The 27,007-nt window shown below is 38.4% G+C and overlaps 1 protein-coding gene across 1 annotated transcript; it reads right to left on the bottom strand.

Annotated features, from left to right (window-relative positions):
* On the bottom strand, window positions 1-26,434 carry LRTM3 (leucine rich repeat transmembrane protein 3). The gene is given in 8 exon segments (XM_019663858.1): window positions 1-2,397; window positions 2,491-6,771; window positions 6,835-10,175; window positions 10,305-15,365; window positions 15,951-19,435; window positions 25,933-25,966; window positions 26,062-26,095; window positions 26,204-26,434. Coding segments are annotated over 8 exon segments (18,864 nt in total).
* Between the last annotated feature and the right edge of the window lie 573 nt (window positions 26,435-27,007).

The following is a 27,007-nucleotide window of genomic DNA, read 5'->3' as shown; positions in this document are numbered from 1 at the left end:
TCAACTTGGATGAACTGCGTGAAAGGACTCTAAGAGTGACCCCAACAACTTTCTGGATGAACTCCATATACTGCAAGAACTTGAAATCTTTGCCACTAGGGGAACTCTGACGTTTCTCTTCTTTAAAGTTTTTTTGGGAATAATCCAGCGAATGGTTTTGGGTATAATCTCCAGTGAGTCTGCTGGCATACAGGCGTAAAAAAATGGCTGGTTGTGTTTTCCTTCAGAATGGACGCTGCCATCCTCTTGATGAGATTTTGATGCTGACCTGTGTTTGCTTGGGAAATAATCTACTCTTTCTGACTCATCACCACACGCGTTCTTCTTTCTTGTGCATTTCTCTTTACTCTGCATATAACTATAATCACAGTTCCAATGAATGTTCTTTCTAAATACATCAAATTTGGCCTTCTTTCTTTTTTTGCTTTCCAGATGTCTGTGAGGTTTGTCTTGGCTTTTTCTAAGATGTAATTTAATATTTGATTCTGTTAAGGGAGCTAAAGTGTAATTTGTTCTGTTTCTTGTAATCCATGAAAACTTCTCTTCACTGAATGAAACGGAAGATGATACAAATGGGACTTCTACAGTGTTGAGTGAACGGTGACACAACCAGTCAGGAGATTGCATTTTGGAGGACGACGACCTATGTTTCCTGCTTCTGCAGGATTCGTAGGAAGGTGGTGTCACAATTGAGGAATGTTTTCTGCAGCCTCTACTATGATGGGAACCTGAATCTTCACTGTAAAATGGTTTCAAATCAGTTTTGATTTTTTTCATCGTGTAGACATTTTCCAAAGGAATGCCTTTCTGTAATTCAGATGAAATGTTTTGTGATTCCTGACTTAAATAAGGGTTGGCTTCTGAAAACAAACATTCTTCACTCTCACGTACTTCAAGAACTGAGCACTCCTCCAAGTCAGCGGAACTCTCAATAAATGTCTGACGGTCAGTAAAACCTTCAGAAACCTGAATTGAATGAGAATCAACTAAATTAGGAACATGTTCCTGAGTCTTTAAATCAAAAGATTCATGTGTATTTGTTTCTTGAAACCATACGTGACATTGTTTATCTTTTTCTGGAGTTACATGAGATTTTAAAAAAGCTGTAGTGCCTTTCTTCACTGTTCCACGTTGTTCAGGGTTAGAAGCACACACATGGGTTGGCTCCAGGAATTTTCTGATCAATGATGAGTTTTCATAGGGACTGTGGTTTTTGAAAGAGCAATGTTTTTCTAACAGTTCTGTATCAATGGAAAGACTATCACTTTCTCCACTATTATCTACTTCTTTACATATTGCAACTGTGTTTAATTTAATAATATGTTTGGGAAGTGTTTTTGGCTTAGGGGACATACTTTCTACAGGAATCCCCAGGAAAAAACGAAGCTTTTTGTATTGCAAATCAAGATCTATTTGATGAAGAGGTTTTTCCTCAAAAAGTAACAAAATTCTGTTTTTTTGTTTTGGTTCTTTGACACCAGAATGAATATGTTTAGATCGAGATTTCCTTCTACCCTGAGCATCGGCCATTGCGTAAGATTCTATTACAATCCTGGGAAAGGCTTTCATTTGAATTGCCAATGTTTTCACAGAAAAGTGTATGAGAAGTTTGTCTTTTTCTTCTACTGGGTATTTCTGGAGAATATGAGACAATGGCATCTCATTAGCAGAAGTCACTGCAGATGCTCCACTTTCTAGCTTTTTAATACTCTTCAACTTTGTAGTATTCTCCTTGCTGCCACTTGAAACATCCACAATCAGTGTCTTCATACAGCTGACCTGAGGTGAATCTTTTCGGTATTTGTGTTTTAAGTTAAGATCGATAGTATCAATCCCTTCTAGAGGCAAAAAGTACATTTTTTTATGTCTTGGATAAAGCCTCCAACTCTTTTCTTCTGAAATAGCCAGTTTGAGATAAAAGTTGAACTTTTGGAAGGACTGTTTTGCCATCTCTGGTATCAGATTCAGTTGTATTTCAAGTGCCTTTGACTCCAAATGACTGGCGAGCTTATTTTTTAATTTGGGAGTCAAACATTTTAAAATGGGTTTTGGCTGCAATCTAGGATGTATCTTCGTGGATGTTGTATCTGGACCCCATGCAAAAGGTGGTGACTTCCAATCCTCAGGTTTAAGGACCTGTACTTTTCCCACTATATCAGCATAAACTTTGTCTTGGGTCATATTTTTTAGCTGGGACTCAAAGACATTTTTAATTGCTTCGTAAAGAGGAAGTAAACTTTCTGCATTTGTACTATCTGCCACTATTTTTATTTCATTACTTTTAACTTGGGGTGGTATGGGTACAGTTCCTGAAAAAGGGTTTTGTTGTTGGACTGTTTGTGTGGTTGTGTTCTGGATGGGTTCACTCTGACCCCTATGCACAGGTGGCGAGGCACACTCCATGGTATCAAATAGATGAGTCTCGAGTTGTGCTTCTACTCCTGGAGGGGAAATACTCATAGTTAGGGTACTTTTCACGTGGGTTTCCACATTTTCCTTTGGATCTTCAGATACGCATGGACACTCTGTGGGTGTCAGAATGGGTTTTGGCTCCTTTTCTTGTTGCTCGATCATAAGCAAGTCAGGTTCTTTTGTGATCCTTGAGATAACATGCCCTGGAACAACCCTTTCTTCTGTTTGTGGAGTTAAATTTTTCTTATTTATTTCACTGCTGAGGTTTGCTTCTGGTTTGACACCAGGAAGTTTTTGCATTTGCTGTTGGTCCACCACGAAGGGGTAGGAATCTTCTGGAACTATGTTTGTAAAATTCTGGTCCCATTTTTTTATAGTGCTTGATTTGTTCCTCTTAACAACTTTACTAGCATTTGGTGACTTCTCCTGGAATTTAGAAAGACAGATTCTCTTTTCTCTTTTTAGGTTCATCTCAGATTCTATTGTTTCTTCCGTCTGAGATGGACTCATCATGGAAATAGAAAGACTTCTGATAAATATTCCTGAGGCACCTTCCTTCCACAAAGCTATTTGTTTTGGTTTGTTAAAATCATACTCTAATTTCTTTCTATTGCTTCGAGTCCCGTGTCCTGTGTTGCCAAGAATCTGTAATACTGGATGCTTTGGGATTGTCATGGTTGAAAATTGGGGGCACATTTCTCTTTTCAAATCTGCTATTGTTAATCTGCCTTTCTGGCCTTCAAATTTGTGAGAAAGAGGAATATAGGCATACAGTGAATCCAGCATATGTTTCTGAAACAATTTTTGTGGCTGAATGTTTTGTTTTGCATTACATATTTCCAGTTTCTTTTTATGTTTTTGCTTGATTGGGCAGCTGTTTGCCTCATCAGTGATGACTTGAGTCTTAACTTGAGATGTCTCTGCTTTTACAGATGGAGCTTTCAGGTTTATAGTATTGCTTGTATCCATTTTTATTATCTCCTTCTCCAAATTGACAATGGTGTGTTTGTGCATTTCTATTTTGTCCTCTTTCAGATGGACAGCTATGTTTGTGTCTATCTTTAATTTCCCGTCTTCCATTTCTAATTCTTTTTGGTTTGCATTTATAGTCTTGCTTGTGTCAGTTTCGTTTTTCTCTTTCTGATCTCCAGATTGAAGTGGGAAAGTCCCGCGGGGGGAAGGAGACTGCTGGAGCGATTTTAGAATGCATTCGTCTTGTTCTAGGATAAGCAGTGCCTGTACTTTTTTCCCTCGTGTGGTATCCAACTCTGTAATACCCATATGCATTCCTGGTAGTGTTTGTATTCCAGGGTACATTGCAGTTTGCTCATGTACCCCTATTTCCAAGGGTGTCTCCTGCTTTCCATTTTGAAGTGCAAACTTAAGAGAAAGGCTTGAGTTCAGCCTGGTCTTGTGTCCACTCTCAATCTGCTGTACCCCCAGCTTTTTCATGACAATTTCTTGTTCTTCTATATTTTGGTGAGTATTTGACTTTTTGATATGCATTTTCTTAAGTGACCCCTTTATCTGTTGTGCTAATACTTTGGAAGAGAACATTTTGCTCATGTTGTCATTACTTTGTACATCTTTCTCTGGCTTATCAAATTTACATGAATCTGCAGAGCCTAGAGATACTTTTGATAATGTTTGGTGGTCATCTTCCTCAGAAATAGAAAATGCTTTTGAACTTACAGGGGTGCCCAATGTGACACATAGTTCCTCAGATATTTCCTTTGGCAGTGAAACTGAAGTCTGAGGACCTGTTTTATGCTTTAAGTGATCCATTATTTTGGTTTCTTTCTTCAGATTTTCAATTTTAGTTGGATTCACTGTGGGGTAGGGAAGAAATGTAGTAAAAGTTTCTGGGTTGGACTTTTCTGGCTGAGCCTTTAGCCCTGTACAGAAACATTCTGGCCTTTTTCCACCTCTCAGGGTATCCAATCCTGTGAAAGGAATGTCCTCGTGCTGTGAACTTACAATTAACTGACTCAGATCTCCTTCAGATTTGGCTTGTGGCATCTCATTCCTCCGCTGTACACTGATCATAAAGTTTGAGGTCCACTGTTGCACTGCCTCTTCTCGTGGTACAGCGCATCCTGCTTTTTTCAGAACGATTTTACTACCAGGAACTGACTCTCTAATAGCTGTTGTCTGGGTATCTAATGATTCCTGGGGTTTTTTCTGCAGACAAGCGGATCCTCTCATTCTTGGTGTGTCTTTGTCTCTTTTGCTCCCTGAATCTAGATAAAGGGGAGGTGCTGATGGGATGGAAAGAAAAGTGCTTGTCCGAACCATACATTGTTCGTCTTTATTGTTGTGCACTTTTTCCTTCAGCTTTTTAATATTCAACACAAATTCCTTTGTATTAAATATATGGGAAATTGGTGAAATCCTGGCCTCCTTGTGTTGCATCCTGATCCTCATGTCTACTTCATGCATTTTTTCTTTCTGTGATATATATTGTTTTCTTTTCCTTACACCACCACCAATTGCCTCTGTATTTACTGTCTTCTCGGCATCTGATAATGCTGAAAGCCTTAGTGGAAATAGACAGGGTCTTTTAACTCTAAGCCCTTCTCCATCTACTTGTGTACCTTTATCCAACTTAAGGTTAGTTGGAGGAGGTTTGGAAACATACACTTTTCTTAGCACCATACTGGGTGGTTTACCTTGACCTTCATGTTTCTTCTGTTCTTGCCTTCCAATGTTCAAATGCACTTCTGTTCTATGGAGCACATATGGGGGTGATTTCTTTGACTTCAAAGTTCTATCTGTGGTATGAGTCAAAACTCTCACAGCTACTGTTTTTTCTCTGTCCCTCTCTTCTTTCTGAGGTACATGCTGTTTCTTGCTTTGAACATCTTTTATGATCTCTCCATTAATTGGCTCAGGATGTACTATTTCCCCCGCATTTGATATTCTCTGCAAAACAGACCTTTTAAGTACTAGCATTTCATCACCTACTAGTATTTCTTTACCCAAATTGATGTGAGGGAGAGAGGGTAATGAAGTAGGAGATTGGGTCAGGAGCACACCTGGTTCATCTTTCCTTTCCTGTATCTTCTTTTCTTGGTGTCTGGGGAACATGAGGTTTATTATCTCCACTCCATCTTCTTCCTTGTCCTGTGGCGTGCACTGTTTTCCTTTTTGTGGACGGATCCAAATATCGCTTGTAATTGGCCCTATGTATACCACTTCCTCAGAATCTGCTAATTCCTGGACGTGTACTGGGGAAACAGAGGATCTTGTTAATGTGGGTGTGCTCTTTTCCTTGATTCTGGTATCCATGTTATGGTGAAGCGGGGAGGGTGTAGAAGCACAAGTCTTAGTCAGCATTACTCCCACTGGCTCACAGGGAGCCTCCCGAACCTTCCCCTCTTGCTCTTCAGTTTTCCATTGCAGGTCCCCCAGATTGCATGGAAGTAAAATAGGTGATTTCTTTGCATTCAAAAACATATCATTGGGATCTACTACACCATTCACATCTACTTTTTTGTCTCTATCCTTCTCTTCTTTATGTAGCATGTGTTCTTTGAATTCTTTTATATTACTGGAAAGTTCTCCATCAGTTTCTGCATATGCTATTTTTGCTGCATCTGATAATTCCTTGGACTGTAGTTGTGGCAAAGGCAACTTCGTAACTCTTATCATGTACCCCTCTTCTTCTGTTGTATCAAATTTAAGATATGGTAGGGTCAGTAAAGAAGTACAAATGTTTTTCACATTTGTAACTAGTTTATTTTTATCTTCCTGTACCTTTCTCTTTTGCTCTTTAATTTTCCACTGCAATTCTTTGGTATTGAGTATATGTGGAAGTGGTAATTTCTTTGCCATCAGATCCATATCTATTGGGAACATGTTGTCTTCAATATCTATTTTGGGTCTGTCTTCCTCTTTTAACATATAGCCATCAAATGACTTAGTATATGCTTTTTTGCCTGGATTGGATGGATCCTGACTCTTCAGTGGTGGAAAATGGGATTGTGTTTCTCTTAGTGTGTCTTCCTTTCCATTCATTCTAGTCTCCTGTTTCAGGGGAGATGGAAAAGGTAAGGAAGCAGAAGTTTTCCTCAGAACCACTTCTGACTTACCTTGGCCTTCGTGCACATCTTTCCATTGCTCTTCAATATTCAAATGCAGTCTCTTTCTACTGAGTAGATGTGTAAGTGGTGATATCTCTGCTCTTAAAGTTATTTGGGGGAATAGCCTACCTTTCCCATCTTCTATTTTTACTTTGTCCTTTGCCTCTGTACATGGCATATGTTGACTAACTTTTATTATTACATTACATGAGCTGATCTCTTCATTGGAATCTGCATATTTGATTTCCTCAGCACCTGATGACACAGGGAACTGTAACTGTAAAGGAGACAATCCTGTAATTTCAAGCAAGTCTTTTTCTACTTTGTTTCTGTTTTGTATTCTGTCCTTTTCTTTCTGTGGTAGATGCTGTTTTCCTTTCTCTACATAGCTGTCAGTGAACTTTGTAAAGGCTATTTGCCCTGAAGACAATGACTGTTGGAACTCAAGACATGGCACATAATTTCTTATTATTCCTGGTTCACCTTCCTCTTCTTTTATTGCATCCAATTTAGGATGTGTTAAGGAAGTAACAAAAGGACAAATTTCACTCACAATTGTGTCCTTGTTACTTTCCTGCCCCCTTTTCATTTGCCCTTCCATATTCACTTGCAATTCTTTTGTTTTGAGTATATGGAAAAGGGGTGATGTCTTTGCTTTCAAAGCTGCACACATGGGATGCATTGTGTCTTTCTTAAAAACGTATGCTTTATCCTCTTCTTTCCGCATCATGTATTTTGTTCTTTTTGAATCACTTGAGATATCATTCAAAGATGACACTGTATATTTTAATTTGTCTGCATCTGATGATTCCTTCTGCCATGAGCACGAAAGAAAGGGTCTTGTTATTCCTCGCTTCTCTTCCTTGCCTTCTCTACTTTTGTTGAATTTAAATTGAGGTAAAGAAGGTCTTGTCAGAACTTCATCTAGTTCACTTTTCCTTTCCTGTGTGTGTCCCAATTTTTCTTTTATGTTTGTCTGTACTTCTTTAATTTGGGAGCCACAATCTCTAGGGGTACCAAGTACACGTGGAAGTGGTAATGTCTTTGCCTTAGAAGTTGTGTTTTTGCAGTACATTATATCTTTTGTAGTTACTATTTTTCCTCCTTTCTCTCCTTTTTGTGGCTCGTAGTCTTGTCCTGATTTTACATCTGAGATGATATCACCCCCAACTGACTTTGTATATTCTCTTTTCTCTGCATCTGATGATTTGTGGTGTGATAGTTCTGGAAGAGAGTATCTCCTTACTTCAGTTAAATAGTCTGCTTTTTTTATTTTTGTATCCAATTTTAAGTGAGAAGCATCAGGCATGGAAGTGCTGGTATTGGTCAGAATCACACTTGATTGACATTTAAAATTTTGTATCTTTTTCTCTTGCTCTTTGATGTCCCACTGGATTTCCTGTGAAATGGATGATTTCATTTTCTTCAAAGGTATGGCTTTTGCCATTTTTATTCTCTCATCTTTTTCCTGCATTGTATGTTCTTTGGCTTTTTTTACACTGTTTGAGATATCACCATAAAGAGACTTTTTATACACCATTTTTCCTATATCTGCTGACCCCTGAAATTTTGGTTGTAGAAAAGAGGATCTCGTTTTTATTAGCATAGCTGCTTCTCCTTTTATTCTTATATTCACTGCAGAGTAAGGTGGCAAAGAAATGAAAGCACAAAATTTGCTCTGCATCCCAACTTGTTTATCTTTATCTTCCTGAAGCTTTTTCTCTTTTTCTTTGATGTTCAACTGTAATTCCTGTGCAATTGGAGGCTGCTTCGCCTTCAAAGCTATTCTTTTGGGATGCCTTATGTCTTCCAAAGCCATTTCAACTCTATCTTCCTCTTTATGTGGCCTAAATTTTGCTTTTTTAATACTGCTTGAAGTATCACCAGTTGGCTCCTCAAATATTTCCACTGCATCTGTTAATTCTTGGAGTGTTAATGGAAAACAGCATCTTGTTATTCCTCGCATATATACTCCTTTTATTCCAGGACTCTGTTCCAGGTAAGGTAAAGAAGGAATGGAAGCATGGGCTTTATTCTGAACTACATGCAGATCACTTTTATCTTCCTGCATCACTTTCTCTTGTTCTTTATTTTTCCACTGTGGTTCTTTTCCATGCAGTATGTGTTTAAAAGGTGTCTTCTTCCCTTTAAAAGTGATACATTTGAAGCCCATTATGTTTTTCACATATACTATATTTTCTCTGTCTTCCCTCTTTTTCTGTGGCAAATGTTGCTTTGGTTTTATTACATTGCTTAAACTATCTCTATTAATTGACTCTGCAAATGATGTTTTCCTAACATCTGACGATGCCTGGAGCTTTAGTGGTGGAAGACAGCTCCTTAGTATTCCTGCTTTATCTTCTCCTACTTTTATTCTTGAATTCCAATTAGGACATGATAGAGATGGTAAGGAAGTACATAAGGTTGTCAGTTTCACACCTGATTTACCTTCACCTATCTGCATCTTGCTCTCTTGCTTTATTTGCACAGGCATTTCCTTTCTATCGAGTGTATGTGACAGCGATGATTTCTTTCCCTTCAAAATCACATTGAGATTCATTATTCCTTTCATATTAACTCCTTTGATTCTATCCTCCTCCTTTGTCTGTGATATATGTTGTTTTGTTCTTTTAAAATTATTTGTGATAATCCCATCAACTGTCTGTGTATTCAATTTGAGGTGAGGTAAAGCAGGAATAAACTCATATATATTTGTCACAACCAAATCAGGTTTACCCTTTCTTTGTTTCTTATTTACCGTTTTCTCTTTTATGTTGCACTGCAGTTCTGGTCTGTTGCCTGGGGTACCACAGTCAGTGATATCGAGTGTACTTGGAAATACTGATTTCTTCAACTTCAAAGTTCTTCTTCTGGAGCATATTATGTCTTTCTTAACTCTTTGCTTTACGCTATCCTTCTGTATTTTACTCTCAGGCAAAATAGGCATGAAGACAGAAGGAGAATGTGAAAACATTCCAGGTAAGCATATATCTTTTTGTACCTTTTTTTGATATGCCTTACATAATGGCACCTTCTTTCTAATTCTTAGCCTAGGGGAGCTGCCATTAGATGTTAAATCAATTACCTGTGCCCTATCCAATGATTTCTTTCCTTTTGGAAATGAAACATTCAGATGTTTTATAGTTTCACTGCATGATTCTAAAGGCAGAGCTGCATTTTGTTTTTTCATTTGCTTTGGAGGAATTGAGGGCACAGTACATTCCAGTTCATACTCACATACAGTATTTGGTTGATCTTTAGAAAACAAGTCTAATCCTGTTGCCCTGCTTGACACACTACCTACTTCTGATAATGCTTTCTTTGTCTGAGGCATTAAGTTTTGCCGGAGCCACGGATCATTTTGAGGGTAAGACATATGCTCCAGAAAATTCTCACAGGGGATCAACAGGTGCTGTTGTTTTTGTTCTATACTGAATAAGTTTTGTCTTTTTTCACTTTTTTGAGTATATCCAACTATGTCATCCATTACTTTTAATGCTTCTTTAGCTTGTGAAGTTAAATATTCACAATGCATCATGTTTGTGTCATCTGATTTTACTTGTTGCAATGGGGTATTAATTTGAAGTAGACCTGTTTTGGAGTAGGATGCAGGCTTTGGAAGCATCTCACATGTACATTTTTCTTGCTGTTCTCCTTTTCTTGTAATAAGTGAGCCAATTCCTTCTGCACTTAGAGTGTAATCCACAGTGCTAACCATTTCTTCTGATATCTTCTTTTTACATGGCATCTGACTTTGAAACATTTCTTTCAAAGAATGAGACGCAAGCTTTGTAAAAGTCTGGTGTATACATTCTGGTTGCTCTTCTTTTCCTTCTGTATTTGAAGTGTGCTGTGTTGGACTGTCTACGGCCTTGAATGCTTTCTTTACCCATGGAGACTTAATCTGAAGTATATCCAATGAAGAATAAGAAATAGATGTTGGAAGAACTTTGCACATACTTTCTTGTTGATGCTCTTTTCTTCCTCTAATGTGCAAATTAATTCCTTCTGAGCACGGAGGTTGGTCCACTGGAATACCTGCTTCCTTTGACGATTTCTCTACCGTTTGACCCAAAACTGTTGATTTTATTCCTTTTGCTGAGACTTCTTTCTTTAGCTGTTCAATATGGAGATGATGCAATATACAAGAGGAAATGGATTCCACAATATTTTCTTTAGAACTATTGAGTTGCTTTGCCCTTGTTTTTTCTGAAAAGTTCATTTTCTGTCTATTTGATTTTAATGGAATATCAGTTAACTTTAATTGCTCTTTTTTCCATGGGTTTACATCTAAGCTTATAGGGATGCTAACATTTTCTTCCCTTGTTGTATTTACTGACTGTTTTACATGAAGAGGTTCCCTATTGGGGCAAGATACAGAATCCAGAATACTTTCAGGGATGTGATCTGGTTTCACTGCAGACATATTTTGCTCTACTTCTAGATTTATACAGGGAAATTTCTGTCCTTGTAAGATATCAGTTTCTTTTAATCCTTCTCTTCCCAATAGATGTGAAATATTTTTTCTATTAATGTACATGTCTTTCTCAGCTACCTTTCCTGTGTTTTCCAAATTAGGAGGTTCCGTAATGGGGCAGGCAGTAGACTCCAGATTTGTCATTGAAGTATTTCCTTGTTTCAGCAGTTCTTGCTCTTTGCAAATCTTCTGTTGAGAAGCATCCAACTCTGTAAGGAACATATTCTGTCCTTTTGAACTTAATGAATTACCAGTTTTCTCTGATACTTCTCTCCCCCATGGAAATGAAACTGAACATTCGACAATGTCTACATCTCCATCCTTTATTCTTGGTGCAGTAAGGAATTCAATTTCTGTATGTGTTCTAATTTGGGGGATGTCAAACCTAGTGTAATTGATTTGCCTCTCCTGTGAGGAGAGATCAAGATATACGTCTCTTCCCAAATCTACTGCTAATTTGACATGGTCAGGCTCTTTCTCCACTTGTTGGTTAATCACTAACTGATCTCTACCTTGTGAGAGAATGTCTAGTAAAACAGTTTGGTGGTTATCTTTTTGCTCTGTAATATATTGTTTCAGTGTTTTAATATTTCTTGATATAACACTCTTATCAGTGGACTGTGAAGATGACATTTTTCTTCTTAGTGATTTGTTCAGCTTTAATGGTGGAGGAACGCGTATCACCTTTCTTGACTTGTCTGTCTCTCTTTTTACTTCCACAAACCCTTTAATTTGAGATGGAATAGATCCAGAGTCACAAATAGGGCTCAAGACTAAATCTGCTACAGTTTTACCTTGCTGGAACGCCTTCTTCTGTGTATGAATGTCACATCTCAGTTTCTTTTTGTTGCTTTGGGCTCCATATCCTGTAGTATTAGGCATCTGGGAACCAAGTGGTTTCTTTGTCTTCACTTTTGCCTGTTTAGTATGTACACTGTTTTTCACATTTGCTGCTTTTGCAAATTTCATCCTAGGATTTCCATCCCAGAGAGTGTCACATTGTATTGAATCAGTCTCTGATTTCCCTGCTTTTGAAAATGGAGTCTTTAGATTCCAAAAATAGGTAAGATTTTTCCTTTCTGGAAATTTTAATACCTTTTTCTGCCTGTTAGACTCAGACAAAACAGACGTTGTAGACACTGTTAGTAATTCTCTTTGCAAGTCTTCATGGTTCTTGGCAATAGGACCTCCCACTTTCCTTCTACAGCTTTTATTACATGGCTCTCCAAGCACTGAGCTCCCTGACTTGGTTGGTGGGATATTTTGATCAACTGTGTATTTTATTGTTTTTATGTCTTCCTTTTCTTCTTCAGATTGTAGGTAAACTGCACTGTTAACATCCAGCTTTCTTGTAGGGCTCCCATCAAATGTAGTTTCATTGATTAAAAGATCATCAAACATTGCTTTCCCTGGTTTTGGATGTGGAATCTTTTCACCAATTCTATGTCGTATGGCTTTTTGTGGTGGAATATTCTTCTTCAGATTTTTAGTTGGGATCAGTGGAGAACAAGTCGACTCCAATATATTTGCTGAAACCAGTGTCTTTTGTTGTACTTCTTGCTCTACAATAAGCATATTTTGATCTTTTCCACTTCCTATACCATTCAGGAATTGTAGATGTGCTTCCAATAACAGTTCGTTGCCCTCTTTTTCTTTTTCATTTTGCCATCTTGATTCTGATGTGTTGTTTGAGGTACTCCATTTATTAGAGGCATATGTATTCAGTGTTTTCCCTTCATCTTGCTTTAGATGTGTAATATTGGTTTTTATTAATGGGCCTTTCTTTGCTTTTACTTTTTTATGCGTTTTGACGGCAGGTGAAACAGGTGTAGATGAGAGAAAGGTATTTATAAATATATTTGACATACCTAGAGGTATTTCTTTGGTCATGTTTTCCAAGATGTGATCCTGTTCCTTTCCATGGCGAAGGGCACCAGACCTAGTGACATTAACTGTCCTTAAAACTGATGCCATCTGCGCTGCCCCAGTTCTAGACTTACGGATTTGTGCTGCATTTCCCTGCCCTTTAAACTCAGATGAAGCTGGCATGGAGACATCAAAAGGCTCTAGGGTTCTCTCTTGGAAATCCTTTTGTAACCTTATCTCTCCCTCTGGCATAGAACTAGCAACTTCCTTCTGAGGGCTTTTCTCAAATGGGAGGCCACTCTGTGCTGTAACAATTAAAGATTCACTAATTGACTTGCTTGGCATCAGAGATAAAATCTTTGGACTCCCTGTATCATTTAATCCTTTTTGTGTTTCTGTTCTTTTTGGTAGCTTCTCAAATGGAAGTAAATTCAAAATAGAGCAAGAAATAGAACGCAATACACTTTGTGTGAAAAGTGTTTGTTGCTGCATCTCCTGTGCTGTGGGGAGTGATTCTGGGACTTTTTTCCTTGCTGAATTCTTCAGTTCTAGATCTGATTTCACAAAGTGAGGCTCCTTAATTTTATGAGCTTTGAAACTGAAGTGTTGAGAATCCCGAGGAACTGCTTCTCTATCTTGGACTTCCTTTGTGCTCTCTGAGGTGCTGTCCCTCTTATCACTAGAACCAGCACACCAGGCTCTCTCTCCATCTGGTGACGGCTCTTGCTGTCGCGGTTCATGACTGAATCTCATCTTCCAGGGCATGTCTGTTTCAACTTTTATTCTCTTACGTACTTTCATGTCAAGTGAAATAGGCATGGCAGAGGAAATAGCATTTAGCATTATATGCGCCACAGGTTTACGTTGCTTCATCATGGTTTTGAAGTTGCATTCAAATTGCCTTCCATGGATGGGTGTACCACGTTTTGTGATATTAAATGTCTGGGAAGTTGGTGACTTCTTTGCCTTCAACGTTACACATTTGGGACTCATTTTATTTTTCTTGTGTATAAGTTTTAGAATGTTTCTCTTAGATGTAGGTAAAGCAAGTGTTGATACATCCAAAGACTCGAGAATCATTGCTGGTAATTCTTGTGCTAATCCTTCCTTTCTCTCTACTGTAAGATCTTCCAGTACCGCAAAATGTTTCATATAAAGTAAAAAGTCAATAATCTGTGATTTCAGGGTCTTGAAAGGTAGGTTTTTTAGACAACCATTCCCTGGGATGGTAAATATCTGTGAAATTGGTGTCTTCCTTGCCTTCATAATTACACCTTTGGGACTCATTCTAATTTTTAAGGCTGTACATGTAAATGTCTTTCTCTGCCTTTTAGATTCAGATGGGTCAGGGGTGGTGACATCCAAAGACTCCAGGACAGTGGCTTGTTGATCTTTTTTAAACTCTGTCTTTTCCTCCTTACCATGACTGTACAGTTTCTCTGTGTGGCTCCCATCACTTGCATCACTACATGTCATTGTATCTATTAAACCTTCACCAACCAGTGATTCCTTTGACTTTATTAGAGGAAACTTTGAACTTGCTGTATATATTGTGACATTTTGTGTCTGGTGGCTTCTCTTTGGTTCCTCTACCTGCACTGGATCTGTAGGCTGCATTTGTTGTGGGACATCTTGTTCTACAGCAAACAGTATTTTCCTACTTCTTTTGTTTTCTGATTTGTGAAGGTCAAGCTCCGCCCTCTGGTCTGAACAGAATACGAAATGCTGGCTGTGTTGCAGAACTACTTTTAATAATGTCTCCTGTTCACTGTTTTCTTCCTCTTCACCTTGAAGATTGGTTTCTTTGGTGTCATCTGAAATAATATTCCCTTCATGTGATATTGCTTGCCTTCCTTGTTTAGAACTCAGTCTTTCTTCTCCTAACCTATCTTTTTCTCTTTCTATCTCGCTATACATATTAGTGTCATGTATAATACTCATGAAGGAGCACATTTTATCTGCCATTTTTTTACCTTGATGCACTTCTTTCGTTTTGGTTGTCAAGTTAAATCCCAGTTCTTTTCTATGGCTTGGACTACCCTTGATATTGAGTATGTATGAAATCGATGGTTTCTTTGCTTTTAAAATTTCACATTTGGGATTCACTAAAGTTTTCATGCCTAAATATTGTTTGAAGTTTCTCTTCCTTTTGGATGTAGAACAAGCAGGCATGCAGCAATCAAAAGTCACTGTCTCTTGCTTTTCAATATCACCAGCCTGTTCCTTTGGATGGTTTGCTTCAGATGGGACACCACCCTCTCTTGTAGAAAATATGATTTTATCAATCTTTGCTTCCCCTGACTTTGGAGGTGAAAACCTAGCACCATTCTCTACCTTTCCAAATTGAAAATGATCCAATATGGGGCATGGAGCAGAATCCAAAATAGTTTGTATACTGTGCATTTGTGGTTGTGCTTGAATATATATACTTTCTGGTTGTTTCAGTTCCTCATCTGGTTGAACAAGGTCACGGTTCTCCTGATATGCATTGACTATGAAGTCTTGGTTATTCTCTGGAGCTGGTAGAGCTTCATGTTCCCCTTCCACCGCCTTCCCATTTTTCACACCGATAGATAAACTACTCATGTCAATACAATCTGGGCAATATACTTTTCTTCCATTTGGTGGCTTCTCTTGCATTAGCTGCATATGACCAAGTCTTGTTATCCTCTGAATGTCTGTCTCTACACTTAATCTGCTACTCATTTTGATACTAGGAAAAATAGGCACTTTGGAGTGAAGGGTATCCAAATATGTATCTGCTACATTTTTATTTTGCTGTGGATTTTTCATCTTTATTTTCAAATTGCATTTCAGTCCCTTGCTCTGACTGTCATTAAGCATATGTGAAATTGATGGCTTTTTTCCCCTCATAGTTCTATGATTCACTGTTATTTGCTTCCTTGCTGTTCTTGATGTTTTTTTCTTTCTTTCAGATTTAGGAACAAAGGGCTCGACAGAATCAGAAGACATCAGGAATGTTGCTTGCAAATCTTTCTGTAACTCTAAATTTTTTCCCACAAAATAAGAATCTAGTTGCTTTTCAGGGTTTCTGCCAGATGATAAGCCACACTCCGTCATCCTGTTCAAATGTTTATCAAGTGATGAGTTACCTGCTTTGGGAGGTGGAATCTTCAGACCCATATTAGCTGTTATGGCATTTTCTGTTTTGTTGGTTTTCTGGGGTTCCTCAGCTTCTCTAGGACCTGTCTGGAGGTCAGTCTGTAAAGCAGTTTGTGTAACACATGTTTGGTACTGCAGCTCCTGTGTTAAACAGTTCAGTGCTGGGTCTGGTTTGTCAAGGTGGGTCTCCTCCCCTTGACATGCATCAGCCGAGAAGCATCTGGTATGTTGAGGAGCTGCGTCTAGCAAAGGTTTCTGCTCCACTTCCTCTCCGTCTTGCACTTTTGCTTCTTTGTTGTCAAATGCATTCCTCTTATCAAAGAAATCAACATACCGTGGTCTCCCTTCATCTCTGAGTTCTCCTTGCTTTAACTGCGCATGACAGAAGCCATTTGCCTCTCCTTGTAATCTGCTATGCATGGGAGAATAAAGGGCATTTAGGAATTCATATGCCAATCCATTAGCTTGGTTGATTATTTCAAGCTGGGTCTTAAAGTTGGATTCCAGTTTCTCTCTGTGACCTGTGACATTAAATAATTGTGAAACTGAAGGCTTCGTTGTCTTCATTGGTATAGACTTGGGTCTCACTGTACAATTTATGTGTGAGAATCTTACCCTCTTTTCCTTCACTTTAGAATGAGTTAAATCAGGCACGTGGCAATTAAAAGTCTCTGGGAAAGTTGCGGGTAAATCTTTTGGTAATTCTGCCATTGTTTCTGCAAAACAGTAATCCATTTCTCTTGTATCACTTCCATAATCTGAAACATCACTTTCTCTTGTTTGGTTTAAAGGGTCTCCAATGAGTGATTTTTCTAATGTATGAGGAGGTATCTCAGAATCTGCAGTGCATTTTAAGTCTGTCTGTGTTGTTAGGCTTTTCTTCATATTCTCAGCATGAGATGGGTCCATTATGAAGGAGGAAACAGACTCCATAATGGTTTCTGCAGATGTGATTGGTTGATGATTTTCTTCCTCTGTTTTAAGTTCCTTCTCTGGATGTGCATCCAATCTGAGACTCCAGCTATCATTAAGGACTGCTTTTGGTGGAGTTTCCTTGTTCCCTCTCAGTTCATCTTGCAATTTAGCTTCTTCTAGTGTGTTTCCAGAGTCACCTTCTTTATTAATTTCTTCCCTCTCAATTTGTGATTTCTCTTGTTTTAGCTTCATATGATGGTGATTTTCTGCATTTAATCTGCTGTGTGTTCTAACACGAGGCAAAATAGACACGTGAGAGTAAATGACATTCAGACGCACGTCTGCCATAATTTTAGCTGGAAGCATCTGTTTAATTAGGATGTTTAAATTGCCGCTCAGTCTTTTTCTAAGACATAGAGTACCATGTCTGTTGAGATAAGGCATCAGTAAAATTGCTGGCTTCTTTACTTTCATATTTACACATTTGGGATTGAGTACACTTATCGTTCCTGCTATTTTTTTTCTGATTTTCTGCCTTTTAACATATGATAAAGGAAGCACATGGGTAACGAAAGACCTCAGGTCTTCCTTTTCTTTTGCGATATGATCATCCGGTGTCTGTCTGGGGCTTTCACCAAATGGGACACCCCATTCTGGCATTTCTGTGAAAACTTCCCCAGCTGGTACGTCCTTTGGTACTGTAAGGGGAGTCTTCGGATCTGCAGTTTCTCTGCCTGTCGGTCTGTCTCCACTTTGCTTCACCTTCTCAACTTGAAATGGATCCATGGTGGGGCATAGACAAGTCCCCAAAATTGTTTGTGTAGAAAGAGTTTGTGGTTGTATCTCTTGCTCTTTATTTTGAGTTTTTCTACTTCCTGAACTGCTCTGTCCTATTTGAAATTCAACAGATTTGGGCTTCTGCTTTAGTTGTTGGCTGAACCCGAAATCTTGTGTCAGCTGTGAAACTGCTTCTTGCAGAATTTGTTCCTCTTCCTCTCTGTCATGTTCTTGTGGCTTTTTAAATACATATCCCTTCTCAATGCATTTTGCATTCCATATTTTCTTTTCATCTGGTAATTTTTCTTGCTTTACCACTGAATGACTAAGTCCTATTATTCTTGGTGTATCTGTTTTGGCTTTTAATTCGCTATGCATTTCTGTATCAGGTGGTTCAGAAATCATAGTGTTGGTGGCATTGTGAAATGCATCAGATATTCTTTTATCTTGCATATTTTTAATGTTGCTTCTAATATTGCATTCCATTTCCTCACTTTGATGTAATTCTTTCTTCTTACTATAATACTTGCATCCTAACTTGCTACGTTTTGAAGTGTGACATACTGCGATTTGAAATACCCATGAAGGTGGTGTTTTCTTTGACTTTGCAGATGGAACTTTGAGACTGGATTTAGTTTTACTGTGTAATGTTTTTCTTCTGTTTTTCCGCCTTTTAATGGCAGATGAAAGAGATACTAAGCCATATACAGAATACTGGTTTAATTTTGATGTAGCAATTTGTTTCTGGCTTTTTGGCTTTATGCTCTTTAGTTGTGGCATCCCTTTAGCAACTGAATTTGGACTTAGAGCTAAAACTAGAGATCTGGCATTTTTAAAAATAGTAGTATTTTGCCCCTGGATTGAATATCTGATCTTATATGACTCTTCAGACCGACCATAATATTGGACCTCATCTGTGGGATTTTTATCACACTCTAGGCCTTTGATTGAATCTCGAGTCTCAACAGAATATGGGACTTTGACCAAATGTTGGCTCCTGTCCATGGCTTGGGTCTGGAAGGGGTCTTGTGTGCTGCTGGAAAATGGTTTTCTCCTTAAATCTTGAGGTACAGCGAAGTGTCTGGACTCAATATCAGGCTGGCTGTTGATTAAGTCTTGGTGATTAACAAATTGTTGAGCTTGATTAGTAAATTGGGTTTCATAAAATCCTTGATTATGAATAGCACTTTGTGCTGGAAAAGAATCTTGTGCTTGGGCAGAAATATCCATTCTAACAGAACGTTGATTCTGAATCAAGGACTCTTGAGGTCTTGAGCACAGAGTAGTTTTACTCTCTAATGTAGCATTGGGTTTTAAAGGAATTTGATTTTTTAAATTTTCTTCCAGAAGTCTGACTTGGTCTCTAGATAGAAACAAATGGGCGGGAGGGCATGGTGCCACATCGAGATCTTCACTTTCTGTAGTGATTCCAGAGGTTCTTGGAAAGTTAAAGTCAGAGGAAAACATTACACTTTTATTTTTGTTGGTTTTCATTATTGAAAATAATTTCTTTGATGAACATTGTATTTTATTTTCATTTTCTGGATACTGTCTATGGCTTAGAAAAATTTTCTTTATTTCTGAATGAAATGGTGACAAAGATGAACTAGTCCCAGTTGAAGATGCCGTATGACTTTCACGAAAGTAATTTTTTTGATATTTACTTTCCCTGGTATCTGCACACATTATTTCATCTGCTGGTGAGACTCTTTTTTCAATGTTACCTTCATTTTCTTCAGATGTAAGTGATGAAGTAACTATTCTTTCTGAAAAGTCATCAACTCTGAAATACAAGAAAACAATGTGTAAATGAATTGTCACTTTTGTCACTTAGGACATATTTCATACAAGATTTCTCTTCTAGATTTAAGAAAACCCAATATGGCATATGAAAACATAACTCAATATAAATTGGAAAGTCATATCTACATTACAAAATAATTCATTACCTAGTTCCATTCATTTAATAAATTAATCCACTGACAAAGTGAAATAAATTATTTTCATATCTCAGAGGAGGGATTTTCACCTCAAAAACCTGTCCAAGAGTCTTTTTTAAAGCAATGAGTCAAAGTTGCAGGTTAAGATTATATCCTTTTACAAGAAATATCTGTTTGTTTCTGTTCTCTGTATGAAAGTTTTGACAAGAATAAAAATAGTCTTATGGAAACTTAGTAGGTACAACAGAAGAATGTCCAATACCATTAAGCACAGCTTTCCATAAATAAGGTCAGGTTATTTTAACAGCTGTTTATTTTTGATCAAGAAAAAACCCTGTGTTTTAGGGCAGTGCTTCTAGATTAACGATCATGAAAATGGACTCTCCACTATCCTTTCTACCTCAAATGATTGGTGTGGTCTAACAATACTCAGATCAATCATATCAGTGTCACCAGGAAAATTATAAGAAATGCAAAATCTCATTGATTTGGATTCTGCTAATTAGAATTTGCAGTATTTTATTATTGATTACTTTTTTCATAGGTAACACAAAAATATTCGGTGACTATTTAAAATATGTTAAATAGTTTTCAAGTTCTTGTAAATGTTATTTATTAACATTTAATATATAGACTACATATACATTTTTGTTATCTACTGGGATAATTTTATGTGTCAACTGGACCGGGCTGAAGGACACCCAGATTGCTGGTAAAATATTATTTCTGGGTGTGTCTATGAGGGTGTTTGAGGAAGAGATTAGCATTTCAATCAGTAGACAGAGTAAAAAAGATCACTCGGACCAATGTAGGCAGGTATCATCCAATCCAGTGAGGGCCCAAGCAGAACAAAAAGGTAGAACAGCAAGTTCTTCCTTTCTCTTCTTGATCTAGAATGTCCATCTTCTCCTGCCCTCAGACATCAGAGCTCCTGGTTCTGAGGCTTTTGGACTCTGGAACTCACACCAGTGTTGCACCCCCACCCCCTCCCCCACCCCAGACGTTCTGCCTTGGACTGAATTATATCACCAGCTTTCTTCATTCTCCAGCTTGCAGAGGGCAGATTGTGGAACTTCTCAGCCTTCCTAATCATGTGAGCCAATTCCTATATAAATCTCCATATCTATATATCTATATCTATATCTATCTATGAGGTCTGACAATTAAGTTCGCAAACTTGCCACCATGTGCTTACATTGGCAGTGCTGTATAAACAGCTCGGTAATGTTTCATAACCTTGGTATATCAGTGTCTCACAGCTGTGTTCGTGTCGATGTGTGGCGGTGTCTTGCTGAGTGGCGTTCATTATTGTAGTGTGTGTTTGTGTGCTGTCACAAGAATGTCTGGGCTTGAATTAGAGCAATGAACAAACATTAAATTTCTTGTTAAACTTGGCAAGAGTGGACGTGAAATCAGGGTCATATTAGTCCAAGTTTATGGGGATAATGCCATGAAGAAAATGGCAGTGTACAAATGGATTAAATGTTTTCTGAGGGGAGGGAATGTGTCACTGATGAAGAGAGGTCAGGGTGGCCAGTAACGAGCAGAACTGACAAAAACATGGCAAAAATTCATCGAATTGTGCATCAAAATCGTCAGCTGTGAGAAGCATAGCAGACCAAGTAAACATCAATAGAGAAACAAGAAAATATTAACTGAAAATCTTGGCATGAGAAAGTTGTGTGCAAAAATGGTACCGAATCTCACCGATGAACAAAAGCAAAGGTGAGTTGAAGTTTGCCAAGACCTTTTGGAGAGGCAAGATGATGTTTTGGGCCGTGTTATCACTGGTGATGAAATATGGGTGTACCAATATGACCCTGAAACAAAGCATCAAAGTGCACAATGGAAGTCAGCCAATTCTCCATGACCAAAAAAATCCGTTAGTCCAAATCAAGAGTCAAAACGATGTTGCTAACCATTTTTGATATCATAGGGGTTATTCATTATGAGTTTGTACCAACCGGACAAACAGTTAACCAAGTTTACTATTTGGAAGAGCTGTAAAGGCTGTGTGAAAAAGGCAAAAACTACCTGAACTTTTTTCCAACAATTCATGGTTCTTGCATCACAACAATGCACCAGCTCACATGGCACTGTCTGTGAGGGAGATTTTAGCCAGTTAACAAATAACTGTATTGGAACACCCTCCCTACTCACCTGATCTGGCCCCAAACGACTTCTTTTTTTACCCCCAAATAAAGGAAATATTGAAAGGAGGACATTTTGATGACATTCAGGACATCAAGCGTAATACGATGACGGCTCTAATGGCCATTTCAGAAAAAGAGTTCCAAAATTGCTTTGAAGGATGGACTCAGCACTGGCGTCAGTGCATAGCTTCCCAAGGGGTGTACTTCCAAGGTGACCTTAGTGATATTCAGCAATGAGGTGTGTAGCACTTTTTCTAGGATGAATTCACGAACCTAATTGTCAGACCTTATAAGACAGAACACATTCTCCCCCACAAAACTCTGCTGTGATTCCTCATTGCTACTCAGAATAAAAGCCACTGTCTTGAACATGGCCTATAAAGCCCAATCACAATCTGGTCACCTATTACTTCTCTGACCTTCTACATGTCACTCTCTCTCCCTCCCTGCATTAGACACACTGGCCTTTTTACTACTATTCCTCAAATATTAAGCACACTCCCCACTCCCCCATAGGGCCTTTGCTATAGTTGCTCCCCCTGTCTGGGATACTCTTCTATTACATATGTTTGGTTATCTCCCCTATTGCTTCAAGGCTTTAGTCAAATCCCATATTGCAACCTACCTCTCCTCCCCTACTTCTGGTACCCTGATTCCTCTTACTCAATTCTATCTTTGTTTTACTCTAAAACTTATCACCTTCTGACATATTACATAATTTACTTATTTATCATGTTATTGTTTATTATCAGACTCCCCTCCAACTAAAAAGTAAGGCAGCAATCATTGTCTGTTTTGTTTACTGATGTATTTCAAAGGCCTACAGAAATGCCTGGCACATAGTAGGTCCTCAGTAAATATTTGCTGAATGGTCATCTTTGCCTCTAGGTTTCTGATGCTAAAACTTGTGCACAACAAGCTGACCCAGACATACAGCCCAACCCTTTCTTCAGCAATACCAACAATTCCCACTTAAATATTAGGCACGTTGCTCCATTTCTGAAATGTTCTCTGGCCTTTCTCCACTAGGAAATCTCAACTGGCTTTTAAAAATTTTTTAAAGAACTCCCCATATGATTAGGAAAAGACTGATAGTTCTATAGCCATGGTAACAAGGTAAGTACCAGAGGTGGTAGTAAATCAAATAAATCAATCAATGGCATATAGTCATAGTCCTGTAGTCATAGCAACAAATAAACACAAAATCTGCTTTTTTTTTTTTAAGATTTTTATTGGGAAATTGGGGGAAGGGGAACAGACAAGTTGCTGTTCTTTTGTTCTTCAGTCTAGTTGTGGAGGACGTTGCTTCACTGGCCCAAGTTGGCACCATCATTGCGCTCTTCCCGGGCGAGGCAGATCAGTCACCAGCTTCTGGACGGCCGCTCACTGCGGCTGCTGGCTGCTCACGCTGGCTGCTCGCTACACACGGTAGCCCATGGCAACCCACTGCCACAGGGGCTGCAGCCTACGCCGTCGCTGGTGACTCACGGCAGCCCAGCTCCAGGTTGAGCTGTTGTTCAGCATCTTAGCTGTAGAGGGCAGTGTCACTGGCCCTCATATGTGGGATCCGAACCGGGGCCCTCTGACGTCCCAAGCCAGTTCTTAACCATCGCGCCACTCGGCCGGCCCATACCATAGTTTCTTAATCCAGTCATCCCAGGAACATATTTCTAAGGGTGAGGTCAATCCTGAAAGAAATCATTCCCCAAAGCCTGAGCAGCAGTTTCCTTTGGTCACTGAGACTGTGCCTGGCCAGCATGGCTCTGCCTGATTTCAGATACCAAGCGGTAGGCTCACCTTTGATGCCTTTAGGCCATTCAGTCCTGCTCCTCCCCCTCCCTGCCCACCCTTTCCCCTTTCTCTTCTCTCCCATGTCACACCAAGACAAAACCGACTCTGTCTCTGAAGCGATACACTGGAACCATTTTTATGCTTGGGCTTCTACCAATATTCAAGGCCTTTTAATTTCAAAATAATTTAAGATGCTTCCCAAATATAGTTCGGTCCCAGAAAGAAATTCTCGTGTCAGAGTAAAATATTTTTGCTTTGTTACACATATCATTTTAACTAATCTTCATGATATTCCTAAGAAGTAATTCCAACTGCTATTTTGAAAGTAAGGAAATGTAGGTATTTTGAATTTAACTCATTTGTCCAAGGCAGTAAGAGGCATAATGATATAAACCTAGACCTTTTTCATTCAAGCTTTGTGTTTTTTCACTACAATATGCTGCACAATATGTAGCCATATTTCTTCCCTGTCCTTTTCCCTCAACGACCCCTGCCCCATCTCTTCTTCTCAATTACTTTCCCCTAATGCCTCCTAGAAAGGTGCCACATAAGGATTAAATTCCCCCTAGGCAGGAATGAAATAATGGCACACAGGGATGGGGAAACTCTGAGGTCACCTTGATTCTGAAGCTGAAAATCCTTTTCTCCCCCTTTCCTCTCTTGCCTATCAGTCTTCAGGTTTTTAATTACAGACAGTCCCTGACCTACGAGAGTTCGACTTACGATTTTTTGACTTTGCAATGGTGGGAAAGCGATATGCATAATTACATGAGATATTCATCACTTCATTATAAAATAGGCTTTGTGTTAGATGATTTTGCCCAGCTATGGACTAATATAAGTGCTCTGAGCACATTTAAGGTAGGCTAGGTTGAGCTATGATGTTCTGCAGGTTAGGGGTATTAAATACTTTTTCAACTTACAATATTTTCAACTTGCAGTGGGTTTATTGCGACATAACCCCATCATAAATAGGAGAGCATCTATATATGTGAACCTTCAATACAGTGCACACCTAACCCCTGTGTACCTCAAACACTGACTTCTGGATAATCACTTATTCTGATTGCACTATTGATGTGCTCTAGTTTTTGCTGGCATTCCTCTTCCCAAACCATCTCTTACCAAGATTCTACCTGCCCATACCTCCAGGTATTGTTACTGCTTCCCAGGGCATCCACCCTACAACTCAAGGTGTTAGTACCTTGATGAAAATAGAGCCACAACGTTAAATGAATAAAGCCCCTTTATACCTGACAAATAAAAGGCATTATAGTCAAGTATTGGTCAGGTTCATTCTCCACACAGCTAATAGTGATCTGGCTGAAATACAAAACTCTTGTCACTCCTACACTTAACCACCTTCAGTGGTTACAAACTATCTACAGAGTAAAATCCAAGCTTCTTAATAGGTACAGAAAGTCCTCCATGATCTGACTCCCACCTACCTCTTCACATGCATCTCCCACTACCCGCTAACTCAACCTCAGCATTTTAGCCACTTTGAAACAATCATAATTTATTGCACATACCCTGCTGTTTTTGTTTCCTTGCCTCTGCTCACGTCCTGAAAGGCCTTTCTTCTTCTCCTAACCTGCTGTCTTTTTCTGGCCAATTTTCACATATCCTTTAAAATTCAGTTCCAGCATAACCTTCCTCATGAAGCCATCCCCAGAACCCCTATGCTGGCTTAAGTATGTCCTAAACGTTCTCATATTTTTATCACTGTGTTACCAGACTGCAGGGCACTTGTCCTTTAAATATTATGTCTCCTCCACAAGAATATAAGCTTCTTTAGAATAGACTCATTGTTTGTATCCCAATACCAAACACAATCTCTATTGTATATCTAATCATCGTTGGATTTTGATGAAAACTAAAATATTGATAGCAACAAGAGTAGCAATGTCAGTATTTAATCCCTTGTAATGATATATCATTATGATGCTGATGAATTCTGATTGTATATAATAAAGTCCTTTCGTGTCACTCCTGCAGCACTTAGCTCAGGGTTTGCTTGGTTCACAGTAGTGCTAAATGAATCTTTTTCCAACTGAATTATCAGAACTGCTGATTACTACTTCTTTGTGTGTATTGGAGAGCAAGATTGGTGTAAGGAAGCAAGTCACTTTAACTTAAGCATTATTTTCCTCATTTATAAAAACAGCAATAATACTACCTATTTGGAAGGTTAATTTCAATAATGTATGAAAAGCCATTAACACACTTTGGGACAGAGCAACCATTTAAAATCAATGTTAGATTGAATTATGATGTTGAACAGCTGTGGTTCTCTATACATATGAAAAAACCCTCTTCTAGTACTCAGATGTAAATTGAATTTTGAATAGAACAGAACCAACCTGTTTCATTTAATTTCAAAACATAACTCTTACCTTTCTTCTGAAGATGAATGAGTTGACCAATTATCTAGAGATAAATGTGAATAAAAAAAAGTCAGAGCACAAATGGGAGAAGCTCAGGCTGAACAAGGTTTATATTAAAATATGATATTGTATATTTACCAAATGTCAGGCTTTTCAGGGAACTGTCGTCATTCTATTTCAACAGAGACAACAAAATGTTAGAGGAGTAATCCAAATAGCAAATGTATTCTTATGTGTGATTTTGAAAAACAGGAGAAGGAAATCAACCATTGTTTCTTACCTCCTGAGAATCCGAATTACCCTTTTCTGCAAGTGCAGGCTTTTTCTGAAAGGATGTACAAATCCTTAGGAGTAGGATCTCAAAAATAATTCCTAGGAAAATTATAAAGAAGATTGCCATCCAATCATTTTGAGAAGTCCAGGACTCTACAAAGTCCCATAAGGTCAAAAATATATTATCTTCCACTCCATTTCTCACAGCTTTTTTAAACAAATAAAATTGCTTTGACATTTTTATGTAATATGTGAAATCGATTGATATCTCATTCTGAAGTCCTTGATTTCGGATGCCCCCAAACACAAAAAGGTGGTCTGCTCATCTCATAACCACATGCAACACTCTGCCCCCCAAAAATTTCCAGTACTGCTCAGTGTCTTATCAAGGGCAGCTCTGGGCCTAAGTAAAGTGAGGTACGTGTCATAATAGGTATTTAAGTGAGCTCATATCAACTTACTTTAGCAACAATGGAAGTTCACTTGTGAGACATGTATGACGCTGGAAGTCATTTTTTTATTTAAAAATTTAAATCCCCTATTAATTTCACAAAAAGAAACACTATTCTATAAACAATCCCTTAGCATAGTTGGATTATCACTGCTCTGTAAATAAAAAAATGTATAACAAATTTGAACTGGACATAACCATTTTTTATTTCCACCAGAATAATAATATATTTATACTTCTTTGTGATCAGAAAAATATGAATGTAGGGTTGTCAGGTTTAGAAAACAAAACTAGATGTTTCAGTTTAATTTAAATTTCAGATACACACCAGATAATTTAAATGTCCCATTGTTACTATAT

This window comes from Hipposideros armiger, unplaced genomic scaffold (genome assembly GCF_001890085.2).
Source record: "Hipposideros armiger isolate ML-2016 unplaced genomic scaffold, ASM189008v1 scaffold_408, whole genome shotgun sequence".
Classification (NCBI taxonomy): domain Eukaryota; kingdom Metazoa; phylum Chordata; class Mammalia; order Chiroptera; family Hipposideridae; genus Hipposideros; species Hipposideros armiger.
This window is presented reverse-complemented; position numbering and strand designations above follow the sequence as displayed.